General features: G+C 48.5%; 1 protein-coding gene across 1 annotated transcript; it reads right to left on the bottom strand.

The window, feature by feature from the left end:
- Positions 1 to 11,613: 11,613 nt before the first annotated feature.
- LOC120656701 (expansin-B11-like) lies at positions 11,614 to 13,393 on the bottom strand. The gene is made up of 4 exons (XM_039934888.1): positions 13,060 to 13,393; positions 12,835 to 12,947; positions 12,483 to 12,676; positions 11,614 to 12,360 (listed from the first exon to the last, which is right to left on the bottom strand). The coding sequence occupies exons 1-4, from the start codon at positions 13,298 to 13,300 to the stop codon at positions 12,030 to 12,032; spliced, it is 879 nt and encodes a 292-aa protein (XP_039790822.1). The 5' UTR covers positions 13,301 to 13,393; the 3' UTR covers positions 11,614 to 12,029.

Raw genomic sequence — 13,393 nt, forward strand, 5'->3', positions numbered from 1 at the left:
ATTCGCATACAAACTTGTTCTTAATTTTATTGGATCAGCCCCAATCGGTTGGAGGAGCCCCTGTGACGTGGCTATGTCAAGTACTCGCTGTAGTGGATCCATTGCTAGGATGAAAAGCATCGGCGATAACGGGTCACCCTGTCGCAGGCCGCGACGGTGCTTGATTGGTTGCCCGGGTTCACCATTGAGAAGAATCCGTGAAGAGGTGGTGGACCAAATTAGTGAGATAATATCGCGCCATCTCTGACCAAAACCCAACCTTTCCAGAACTTCAAGCATATATTCCCAGCGGACGTTGTCGAAAGCTTTGGCTATGTCAAGTTTCATGAAGAGCATAGGGGGTTTTGTACCGTGGAAATGGTTGACAGCCCCATCGATGTACTGAAAATTGTCATGTATGCTTCGGCCTTTGATGAATGCACTCTGGCTGCGGGACACCATATCATTTATATGCGGTGCGAGACGATTAGCTAGCACTTTTCCTAAAATTTTTGCGACGCTATGCATCAGACTGATTGGTCGGTAGTCAACAATTGCTTCCGGATTATCCTTCTTGGGGAGGAGGACAATGTTAGCTGAGTTGAGGAGATTCCAATTCCGGGCTCGCAGATTGAATAGCTGATGCAGCGCCTGGATGAGGTCATGGCGGATAACATGCCAACAGGTTCTGTAGAAAAGGCCATTGTACCCATCCGATCCCGGTGCCTTCTCTGCCGGTGTGTCAAGGATTGCACGTCGAACCTCTTCTTCTGTTAGTTGCACATCTAGATGATCAAGATTGTGTGCCTGAATGTCAAGAAGGTCCCAATCCAAAGAACGTAGACGTGTTGGGGAGGATCCTAATTGCTGCGCATAATGGTTGAACAGAGCTTGGGCTTTATGAAAACGATCGGGTGCTCTAGCCTAAGAAAGAGAGAGGGGGTGAATTAGGCACAATTAAAATCTTAATATATGGCTCCAACTAGTTTGCACAAAACTTAAACTAAAACAAGCTATCTAAATGTGCAACTACGGTTCACTTTAGTGTGAAACCCTCATCCCAAAAGAGTTTTGCAACCTATAGCCAATCCTAGCAAGATACTACACTAAGAAAATAAAGGCACACAAGTTGCTATATGAAATGCGGAAGCTTAAAGAGAGGGATGAGAGGAAGCGAACTCTCGACACAAGGATTTATCCCGTGGTTCGGATTGCCACAAAGGCGCCCCTACATCCACGTTGTTGAAGCACTCACGAAGAGTATCGCTTCCCGGCAATCAAGTCTCTTCCGTGAACACAATCACAGTCACCTTGACCCCGATCTTCACTAAGGGAGATTGCCCACGAAGGAGGGGTCTCCGTCCCCCGCACAATGTCGTCGACGCTGCTCCACACCAAGCCGGAGGGTCGTTGACTTGCCGGCGAGCCACCAAAGCTCCAAGGATGGCCGGCGCACCAAGATACAAGGGTGGTTCACTCTAGAACCAGCCACGAGTATCTCAACCTTGCTTGTTCACTCACTCAAGAGCTAATTTAGCACTCACACTTTACAAAGCTAGTGCTAAAACCTAAGGATATGATCAATAAGTTCTTGTATGGCTTGGAGGTGTTCTTGGATGTGTGTGGGATGTCCAGCAACTCCAGCAAGCTTCAAATGGCCGGGGTGATGCATATATATAGGCCACCAAGTCTTGTAGCCGTTGCTTGCTGCAACGGTCAGTAGAAAACAGCATACCATCGGATGAACCGATGCCTCCGCATGGGGTGGCGTCGGTTCATCCGGTCACTCTCAGACCTGAAGTAGCCGTTGAGCTTCTGACGCACTGTCTGCAGCACCATCGGTTTAACCGATGACTGGGTGTCGGTTAAACCGGTCATTCACATCACTCAACTAGCTGTTGAACCTCTTTCTCTCCTGCTGACGTCATTACACCGGTGCAATGCTCCAATGCACCACCAGTTCAACCGGTGCTGAAGGCTTGGCTCCTGCGGGCTTGACATCGTCTCTGGAACATAGTACATTGAATGCATTGATGCCTCTTTTGACACCGTCGGTTCATCCAGTGCTTTACTTCTTTCTTCACTTGATCTTCAGAGGCGCACAGATCTATGCCAAAGCCAGGGCGTCGGATCTTCCGACATCCATCGGATGCACCGATGCTATAGGCATCGGTTCTTCCGGTGCTACTGATTTCAGTAGAACTCGTCCAATTCAGCGTTTCTTTGAGTTCTTTCTTCGTGTTTTGCTTTGCATGATCTTTTTCCTTTATCCCTGGGATCTAGAAATATTCACTTAACAAAATCATTAATCTCATTGATTGCGTTATCATACGATCACCAAAATCACTCGAAATGGCATAAACGGTGCCATGTTCGTTACACTTTATCGTGGTGTGCAGTGACCATGCCATTCGCTGTTCTGAAAGCAGGGATATAATTTTTTCTCCGGCTCGCCGAAGCTCTAAGATGGAAGAGCTTGGTATTCGCGTGATCGCGTCACCCTCCCGGATCCATGTGAGTCGGGACCGTTGTCTTATCTTGATTCGCCGTAATGCTGCAAACCCCAAAATCCTTTGTTTTGCTCTTTTCCGTAAAGAAAGTTCCCCTGGTGTGAGTGGCCTGCGTTCTTGTGCTTGGTCTAAACGCAGCACAACCTCCTGTGCTATTTCAGTTCTTCGCTTCCACTCCACCATGCTGCGGCTCCATTTTTTGAGCACCTTTCCTAGCCGAGCGAGTTTGACATGAAGCACTCTGATCTTGTCAGCCTAGGAGAAAGGTTTTGTCCAGGAATCAACCACCGTTTCAGCAAAACCTGGTAGGTGCAACCAGTAGGATTCAAAACGGAAACCTATAAAATTCCTGTGAAACGGGTTGCAAGTGAGTAGCATAGGGCAATGATCAGATGCCGATGAGGACAGAGCCTGCATGTAGCTGTGTTGATGTGATAGTTCCCATTCCTTAGTGCAGAAAACATGATCAATTTTTGACAAAGTGGGGTTGTCCGTTTCACTGGACCAGGTGTATTTCCGGCCGTTCAACTGAATCTCTTTGAGCTCCAATATGTCAAGTGCAGATTTGAACCGGCGCATCATGCCTCTGTTAACTCTGTCATTGTTTTTGTCACAGGCCCTGTAAATGAGATTGAAGTCCCCCAACACAACCCAACTGGAATGCATTTGCTGCCTGAGAGAACTAATCTCTGTGATGAATTGAATTTTTTCCTGGTCTTCCTGTGGACCATAAACCCCTGTGATGCTCCACTGGGAATTGTCTGCCCTAGAAGTGATGTTGGCTGATACTGAATGTTGCCCAGTAGCTACAGTATGTAAATTGTAATGATCCTGGGAGCAAGCAATTATAACCCCACCTCTAGTTCCATCTGCAGGTAGGTAACTGTAAGAACCAACAAACTTTTTTTTGAACGGCATCGGGGGGGTGAGAAACCCCACCTACTATTCATTGAACTGTAAGGTTGTTACAAAGTTTAACCTCGGCATTCCGAGGGGTGAGAAGTACATGAGAGGGTTAGAGAGAAGCAAAGAGAGAAACTAGGTAAGACAGCCCGCCATCCACTCACGCCAAGCACGAACTTCAGAGCGAAGCTTCCTATACCGGCAGCTCCAAGCATCGACATCATGCAACACTTTCCTGAGAACAGCAATCGGAGAGTTGGCATTCTGGTCGAAAATCAGTGCATTACGCGCCTTCCAAACGTGCCAGAGAATTAGGAGAAGCATATCAACCTGCACTCCTTTCGGAAGATCTTGAGACAAGACAAGTTCCCAAGGTCGTCTGTAGACATCACCGTGGAAACAGATCTGCAGCAGGTCCCAGACCCCCCTAGCAGCACTGCAGTCACAAAAGATGTGTGCATCTGTTTCCAGCACCCCAGGACATTGCTCACACCAGGAGTCATCCAAGGTTCTGATATTCCGGTGGTAGAGATGAGCACGGGTGTTGAGACGGCCGTGGAAGAGGAGCCACGCAAAGAACTTAATCTTGGTTGGCAGTTTGATATCCCAAATCTGCGAAACATCCGCCGGTATGGTTGGGCCCTGAAGTACCGAGTAAGCCTCACCGGTGGTAAAAGGGCTCCTATTAAGTGTCATGAGAGTGCGAACATCAGGCTTGTCCTGGAGAGTGATCTGTGCAAGACAGTCAGAGAGGATCAGAAATTCATCCTCGGCCGCACGCGTGAGGCGGGGGTGCAGAGAGGATCGGAGGCCTGAAGTCATGACTGTTCGAACAGCGACATCTTTCTGAATGCAGTGGGAGAACAAGCCTGAATTATCACACTGTTGCCCCAACGTCTGAATTATCACACTATCGTCCACATTAGCGAGCTTTGTTTCTTGTAGGCATACTATGTTACACCGGTGATCTGTAACAAGGTCTCTGACAACTTGTCTGCGTGCAATTGAGTTGAGTCCGCGGACATTCCAATTAAAGATAATGCAATTATCATCATTCATACTCGAACTGAGCAAACGACTTCACTAGACCTAGGCCAAGGACAGACATTATGTCTGAGCCGGAGCCGTTTACAGCAGTTCTCTAGCCTTTCCATAAAACTGAGCACACCAACCTTAGCAAACCTCCTACCTAGGAACCACCCGACCAGACCCAAAGCCTTGTTCTTGACACGATACATTGAAACCATAATTGCTACCAAATGAGACAGAGCCTACAGCAGCCTATGCAGCAGTAGCATCAGCGGTGCCTGCCTTGGCACTTCCCTTGCCAGGACCAACGGCCAGCAGATCGTCCACCGCCGCGATGGCTCGCTTTATGATCTGCGAGATTTTCTGAAAGACGACCGCCCCTCAACTGGAGATTAAAGGTCAACGACCGGTGCTAGGAGAGAGACACCACCACACCAGCACTGCATGGCGACTGACGTGGACCGAAGGACGACGCTACCTGGTCGCCGTCGGGGTCCCGAGATCCGCCGTGTGCGACAGGCACGGGCAGGAGCTAATCGTTCCGTTCCGCATGCATCCAAGCTCTGGCGCGTGCGCCCGCGGCCGTCCTTTGCTTTGCCCCCCCCCCCCCCCCCCCCCCCCCCCCCCTCCCTCCGCTCCGTCCGTCTCGCAAGGACGAGGGGACTCGTAAAGCCGAGCCCTCCGGCTGGTCCGATGGAGTCGATGATCGAGAGCGGCGGCGCCGCGCGCGCGGAGGAGAGCGGCCACGCCACCAACCGAGACCCAGAGCATGCATGCTCGCGGCAGCCGCATGCTGCGTGGCCGGCCCGGCGCCGCCGTGCCAGTCGTCGTCCGTTCTCGCCGCGCATGTGACGGGCCGGCAGATCCCGGCGGATGCGAGCCCCGAAAGCGACGCGCACATGCTCGCTCGCTCGCCCGCGCACCCTATCTACTACGAGCTCCCACGCCCCGCCCCCGTTTGCTACACGAGCGGTCAAAACTGGCACGCCATGTCACTTGACAGCATCTCCAATCTAACCATCCACCCATCGAGAATCGAGTAGAGCAGTAGCAGCGCATTCATCCTGAGCTTTCACAAGTCTGAAATTTCCACCAGTTTTAATTTTAAATCCCCCAACGTGCTTCGAGCAGCGGCAAGCATGTCGGAGCGATTTGCGTCGCCGCCTAAGGGCATGTACAACAACAATTAATATGCTGTCTATTACCGGTTTATTGTGATTTTCAAGAGCAAATCTGGAGGCGACGGCCTCTACCGTCCTCTCGTGAGGCGACGGCCTCGTCCCGTTGCCCGAGGGAAGGCGACGGCTTGAAGCCTCCGCTGTAGCGGCAGCTGTGAGGTGACGACGACGACGATGGATCCCTTGCGCCAGTGCTGGCCTCCGTGCTTGACCCGGCCGCCGCGCAGACGCACGAGCCGAGCCGGTCGCCGCCGCCCTCGGTGACGCCTGCGCCTAGCAACGAGGAGGGGTGCGGCGCCAGCGCTGGCCTCCGCGCTAAGCCTCGTCCATGCCACGCTCACCGGCAGCTGCCCACGCCACGCTCAGACCCCGGCGTCGGAGACGGAGAGGTTGGCGTCGCCTCCGCCAGCGACGACGAAGTGCTGCGCCATGGGGTGCCATGGTTCACCTTATCACAGATAGATTTTCAATAATTCCGATATTTCTGTTTTACCGGTGAGCACCGATAGAATTAGTTTATCATCTAAAAATATCATTGTTTTAAATTTAACACTCCATTCGACTAACCCATAAGTTTGTGCACATACTTTTTACCCACTATAACGAGTAAAAAGAGCATGTAACCATCCTTTAATACTAATACATTCATTTGCTTTTATTCCACCATCCAATTCTTCATATTCTAGTGAGAACTGACGTAGCAGACATATCTCCCTACCGACTATTTCCTTTCATTTTTCTACGTTATTATGTATAGTTTTTTAGGCTAGATGGTTTGAAAAAAAAAATCTAAGTTCATTTCTACACAAAATGAGAGTTTTTTCTCTAAATTTTGTCCGAAAAAATTTCTCTATCACCGATAGAATTCCGATATATCCGATATTTCCGTTTATCACCAACCTTCGATATTTTTAATTTATCGATAAGGTAAACCCTGGTCCCATGCGTGGGACGCAAGGCCGACGCCGCGGGCCAGGGCGAAGGTGATGATGTGGCGCGCTAGAGGGTAACGGTGCGACGGCGGCAAGGGCGAGGAGCAGCAGCTTGGGTAGGTGGGAGGCGGCCATGGCGAGATTCGTTCGATTCGGCCGGAACCAGACGATGGGATGGCAAAAGGGAAAATAAAACGAAGGGTGAGAGACATGCAATTGGAAAATTGCTCGTTTGGCATAGAGATAATTTCTTGTGTGAACTCGTGTATGTTTTAAAAAATAACTGCACGATTCAAATATATGCTAACCCGCTTTCAAAATATTATCGTTTTAGTCTTATCTTAAATCTATCTTTTCTAATCTTAATCAAATTAGAGAAAAAAATACGAACATGTACAATATTAAATTAGCTTTGGTCTATGTTTTTTTTAAAAAAATATACTATCATGTGATTTATTTGCATGCTCTTTCATGTATGCCAGAAAACAACACACATAGATCTATTTTACATGTTTGACTAGCATGTTTCATGTGGCTAGGCATGTATTAAATAGTTTGCAGACAGTCATACAGACACACTATTGTACAAATTGTCTGTTTTATGGTCGGTGTATGGTTTTCTAGACACATACAAACAGCAGCCGTCTAATCCGCCGCGCCGTAGCCGGTAGCCTGACAAAGATTATATTGCAATCGCTGCCTTAACATGCCGGGGTGATTTCCTTCCTTCTACGCAGTACCCTATCCGATCCGTAGCCACACCTGTACTGCCCACCCGACTGGCCCGACTCCCCGCGAGTGTCGGCGTCGGCGTGTCCGCACGCGCACGTCGTCGACGGCGCGGGAGCGCGAGCGCGGCCACGCCTATTAATTTACTCCCGGCCGGGGGATGTCGGGATGATACCGCGCCGAATCCGGCCGATGACGCCAGGATCCCGGCGCGGCGCCCGTGGGCCAACACCGGCGGTTGCAGCTGCGTGGGCGAGTCGCGAGCCGGGACCACCCGCAACTGTAACAACAGTCGAAGCTGACCGGACCCTTTGAATGCATGGGATCCCCTCGCCGCCCCGCCCGCCGGCCTTGTCCTCTGCCATTGCGGTGCCCCCATGTGAGGCGAGTAAATAAACTAGCGGACAAGTGGCGGGCGCGTGTCACGCCAGCGCTTGGAAGCAACCGGAGGCCGGGCCGCTATCTCCTGCTGCCACCGGCGGCCCGCCGGCGGTGTGTTGGGCGCCGGTAGATCTGCAGGTCTGCGCCGCGAGCTTCTGGACTGGAAATCTCTTCCGGAAATCACTGCAACCGCAAACTGCAATCCTGCAAAGGATTCATGTGACCTGATGGTAGGGCTTTCTTTTTCCGGAAGTGAGAGCGGCAGGGCGACCACCGTGCATGTGCTCGTCGACGATGGGCGAGGCCGGGGCGGCTCCGGTTTTGTGTAGCATGGTAGTATCATAGTAGCATCGTTTTGGAGGGATTGGCAGATTGGGTCCTGGTCGTGTTCGTCTCTCTGTGCCAAGCACATGGCGGAGCCAGATCGCGACAGAGACCCGGCAGCGTCCTTCGATCGGCGTCAATCGCCATGCGGGTGCAGCGTCTTTCATATCACCGACGACGACTCGCCGCCGTTCGTTTACCTTTGTTTAGTTGTAAAATTTAAAATTCCAAAAAAAAAAAATTCGGGACCTTTTTTTTCGAATCGAGGTTATGCCCCATTTCCATTGGCAAACGGAAATACAGAAGGTTCACTCCAGAAAGAGATACAAGAAAGAGAGGCAAAGAAGCCGACCGAAACGCACAAGAGTTCTAAAGATTGAACGCAAGCCTAGGAGGATAACGGTCCCAGGATTCCTAGGATCCAGAGAGTCGAACAAGGTTCTTATTACAGCCACAGAACAGAACTAAAGGACTGGAGAGCTCAAAACAGAAGAGCCACTAGAAGACGTCGAACACCATGCTCCAGAGATCAGCAACTGCAACAGATCATAACCATCGTCTTCATTCATTCTTCTGCTTCCTCATCGTCAGCAGGGTCTTCCGCTGGAGCAAGAAGTTGAAGCACCGGGGTCACAAGGTTTTGCTGCATGACTCTATGAGCGCAAGATATCAACATCTGCACACATTCCAACAATTTCTCCTGAAACTCTGTTTTGTATAGACCTGTCCAATATTTCATATATGCACAAGCTTGTATTAGAATCTCAATCGGGTTCTTAACCTTTTTTTTTATCAAAACACGCTCTGTTTCTACTTTTCCAAATGGCCCAGCAAATCGCTGCTAGCCCAAAGGTATAAACAGGGCTCCCATCGGGTAGCCAATTCTTAATCCAGTTATAGTATTGACCCAAATCTCGTGGAATGTTAGTAGCACCCAGGAAAGTACCAAAGATACCCCAAACCACTTTGGAGATTGAGCATTGAAAAAAAAAGATGATCGCAAGACTCGGAATAAGAGCAAAAGTAACATGCTGGGTCACCCAGCCAGTTTTTTCTAAGCAAATTGTCCTTTGTTAGGACAGCATTTTGTTCTAATAACCACATGAATATTTTGATCTTGTATGGAATTTTAGCCTTCCAGATGTGCTTGAAGCCTGGCCCCTCATCCCCTTGAGAGAGCCAATCATAAGTGGATTTTGTGGAGAAAATGCCATGTTTCTTATTCCACCTCCAGCAGACCTTATCAACCTCATCAGTAAAAGGATAAGAGTATATCAAGTTTATAGTCTCCAACTATTGTTCAAAAAGAAGGTTTGAAAGCCATCTCCGAAAGAGGATATGACATTTTTTCAGCAGGAAGTCTTGTACAGAAATATCTTTCTCAGAACATAGGTCAAACAGGATGGGTTGCACAGTGCAAAGAGGCCTGGATCCAACAAGTATCTTTCCATAAGGAAGTCTGAGCACCATTGCCAGTTCTGATTGATCTCCCCATCAAGTAGATATGTCTTACTTGAAGAAGATCCTTCCACACTGGAGAATCATTCAATTTCCATTTTATATTACTAATGATACCAGAAGTCATGTATTTAGCCTTCACAATATCCTGCCAGATACCATTCTCCATTTCCAGTCTCCACCACCATTTACACAGCAAACTAACATTCATGTTTGAGATATTCTTTATACCCAAACCACCTCTTTTCTTGCTTTTACAGATTGTTGTCCATCTAATCAGATGGTATTTTCTTTTCCTTCCACCTCCTGCATGGAGATTTAACTCTAGACAAAATAAAAAACGCATTGCACAGTTTGCCTGTAAATCGCGAGACGAATCTAATGAACCTAATTAGACGCTAAATTGCTACATTAATGCTACAGTAAAAAACTCTAATGACGGATTAATTAGGCTCATTAGATTCGTCTCGCGATTTACAGACGAGTTCTGTAATTTATTTTGTGATTAGTCTATATTTAGTACTTCAAATATATAAAGATGCCCTTTCAAAAACTTTACACGAGGCAACTAAACAAAGCGAAGGTTGCCACAGTACAAATAGAAGCAGCAGCAGCGTGAAGCGCGTTAGGGTGTTTGGTGTATATGCAGGGGTACGGTAAAACCGCATAATGCAACATTTGCAAGAATCTGTAATGGACAAGAAGCACAAGACGCCCCCCTTTTTTTGGAGTGAAAGAGAGATGGGAAAAGGAGTACTTCATGGAAATGCTTTCTCGATAAATTTTTGGAACAGATTTCCTTTTTCCCGCACATGGAATTGGAATTCAGGAATAAATAAATATACTTGTTTTTTTTGAAAAAATCATAGTCGTGTCGTGGTTATATTTTCTTATTTTCAAAATCTAATTCCACTAGTGTTATCCTAATAATGTGGGCCCTTTCTTGTTCATAAGTCTCAGTCCCATGTTTGTCGTTTTTTCTTAAAAAAAAGTCTCACTCCCATACCAGACTGATCGATCATAATATAATCAATTCATAAAGGCGACAACGGGAGTTCCTGTATGCAGAGCCGAAGCTCTAGCATTTAACAATTCCATTAGAAAACAGTTCCTATAATGATTCAGTAGGATACGTCTTTGTAATATTCAGGCCGCTGCACTTTTGTTTGTTTTCTTTGAGAAATCCATGTGCCATCGTTGGCAGGAAGGCACATGACAGGAGAGGGAAAACTAGTCAGTGTAGCGAAGGTGGAAATCTTACTATTACTAATTGGAGGCTCCTTTGAAGCCTCTACGTGAAGCCACCTAGGATCCTACGTGGACACTCTAAAAAAATAGAGAAGTCCTAGAAATTTTTACAAAAATCAGAAACATCTGACCATTCATATGACTACTCTAATCATAATAGTCATTGGATCTGTTATTTTTTTAATAAATTACTCACCTCTGCCATTATAAAAATAAACTAAAATAACCCCCTAAATATACATCTAAATTACCCACATCTGCCATTATAAAAAAACCCAAAGTAACCCCTTAATCTTCGTGTAAATTACCCACCTACGCTATCAAACAATAATGCAAAACAGCCCCTAAATTTGTATATAAATCATCCAATTATGTCATTATTAAAAATAAAGTAACCCCTAAATTTGAATCTAAATTATATAATTATAATAAAATATTAAAGTATATCAATATAAAATTTTAAATTATTATTTCTATCATTATTATATTATCATGTATATAAAAATACTACCCACGATAAGTGTCACTGTGTATTCATATACGACGAAAGAGATAAGAACACTAATTCATAAATAAATAGTTTAATTTAATATATATCAAACACATATGGAGGTGTGGTGCAAAATAAAATATATTGCAACTATATTATGATAAATATATATTTTATAGTATGTGTTAGAATATTCAATAGATGGGGGTGCGTGAGATATGTAATTATAGTTATTAGTTGTATGATTTATTTTTAAAATAATTCTAATTAGCTCATGCGGGAGCACGGGTTGAATGGCTAGTTCAACTAAAGGCGTACGTAGCTAGCAACACCTACTTTGGAAAATGGTGCTTCAGAATTTTTCTTTTTTCAACAAAAAGGTTCAGGAAAACACAGAGTGCAGAAAACTACACAAAACTTTTCAAGTTTCTGTCGTCAATAGAGTATAACCGTGATGGGAATGAGATAGCAGTAGTTCATTACTGTGAAATGATTGCGTGGTACAAAAAAACACTCACACAAACTTGATACAACAGCCGGCTTGCAACCTTTTTGGTCGCAGCTCAAGCTTCTCTCAGCAGCACAGCAAAAGGAACTACAGTCTACTACAGAGAACTCGACACGACGACTTCACACTGACACACATCACTAGGGGACCGCAGAGACCGTGGAGGGAGTGAAGAACACTGCTCTTTAACCTCCTCCTCTTCTGACACCACCTCTCGCAGGCACCCCCGGACACAGATTTCACACGAAACAAACTCGAGACTCGTTCTTAACCACCACACCCTGCGAGCAATTCTTGGCCGCGCATAATAAATCCGGCCAAGCGCAGCGGGGGTGAAGATTAAACCGCGCTGCGGTTCAATTAGGAGTAGTTCACCAAGGAGCGGTACGTGGCTCCGGCCTTCCAGCCGGCGGGGATGACGTTGTTGGCGACGAGGACCTTGCCGGAGTCGGAGGTCAGCCGGAGCGAGAAGGGCGCCCTCAGCGCCTTGCCGGTGTTGGAGTTGTAGCGCCACAGGGCGCCCCAGTTCTGCACCATCGGCGTCCAGGTGCCGCACCCGGCCTCCATCAGGTCGACGGCGCTGAGGTCGCCGTCGCCGTCCTCGAACTCGACCAGCACCTCCAAGTAGAACGGGTTGGAGCCCTGGTCCACCCGAAAGGCGATGTTCACGCCGCTGTACTTGCACGGCACCCTGCGACGACGGGCCACGGCAATTAGCACTGAGAATCCGATATCAATTAAGGCATAGTATCTGTGCAAATGCTGGCGCGTGTATGTAATTCTGATTTTTTTCAGCAGGCAGCGGTCTCATACCTCTTGTACTGGATCTTGAGGATACCGGCGGCGCGAAGCCTGTCGGCCATGCCGGGCTTCGCCATGGCGCCCATGGAGGTGCCGCTCATGTCGAAGTGGGCGGCCTCGGCGAGGCAGGCCCCGCCGGGGCACTCGTCGGTGATGACCACGGTCGCCGGCTGCCCGGAGCACGCCGGGTTGCTGTCGCATTTAACCTGCGTTACGTTCGGCACATGAACGCATTCAGTTACCACCACTCCACCAGCGCCGACCACTTTTCATCATTAATGGAGACACACTGCTAGTGCACACAGGAGCTAGGCCGTGCGGTGTGACCACACGAACTCTGAGGCACTCCGTTGCGCTGACTGACCTCGTAGCAGGCGCCGCATCCCTTGCCGCCCTTGAACAGCGACGGGCTCCCGGCGGCGATCATCGACGAGAAGGGCTGCTGCCCGACGGCGGTCTGGTAGCCGCATGCGCCGCCTGCAGACAGATGTGTTCCGACTTCCGAGTCAGCCCTCGGTGCAAAGCAGAGTGCACACTAACTGACTAACCGACGGACAGAGCAGTAGTAAAAGCAACCGCCGCCACTAACCGTCACTGCCGTCGCCGTTGGGGGCGCCGTAGTACGTCGCGCCGGCGGACAGCCAGCCGCCGGAGCCGTAGGCGTCGGAGGCCGAGGGTGTGGCGGTGTAGTTGCCGCGGGCCCCGACAGCCGGCTTGCGGCTCGGCCTGTGCTTGTTGGGCTTGGCGAGCTTGCGGGAGCAAGCAATGGGGCTTACCAGAAGCGCGAGTACGACCAGTGCGCCGAACAGCAAGGTGTAAGACTTCGCCATTGCTGCTGCAGTAGCTGCTTGGTTTCCTTCTCCTCCTAAGCTAACACTTGTAGCTCGAGGGAAGCTGTGAGGCTGAGCTTAGCTCGAGTGTGT

Source organism: Panicum virgatum, chromosome 1N (genome assembly GCF_016808335.1).
Source record: "Panicum virgatum strain AP13 chromosome 1N, P.virgatum_v5, whole genome shotgun sequence".
Classification (NCBI taxonomy): Eukaryota; Viridiplantae; Streptophyta; class Magnoliopsida; order Poales; family Poaceae; genus Panicum; species Panicum virgatum.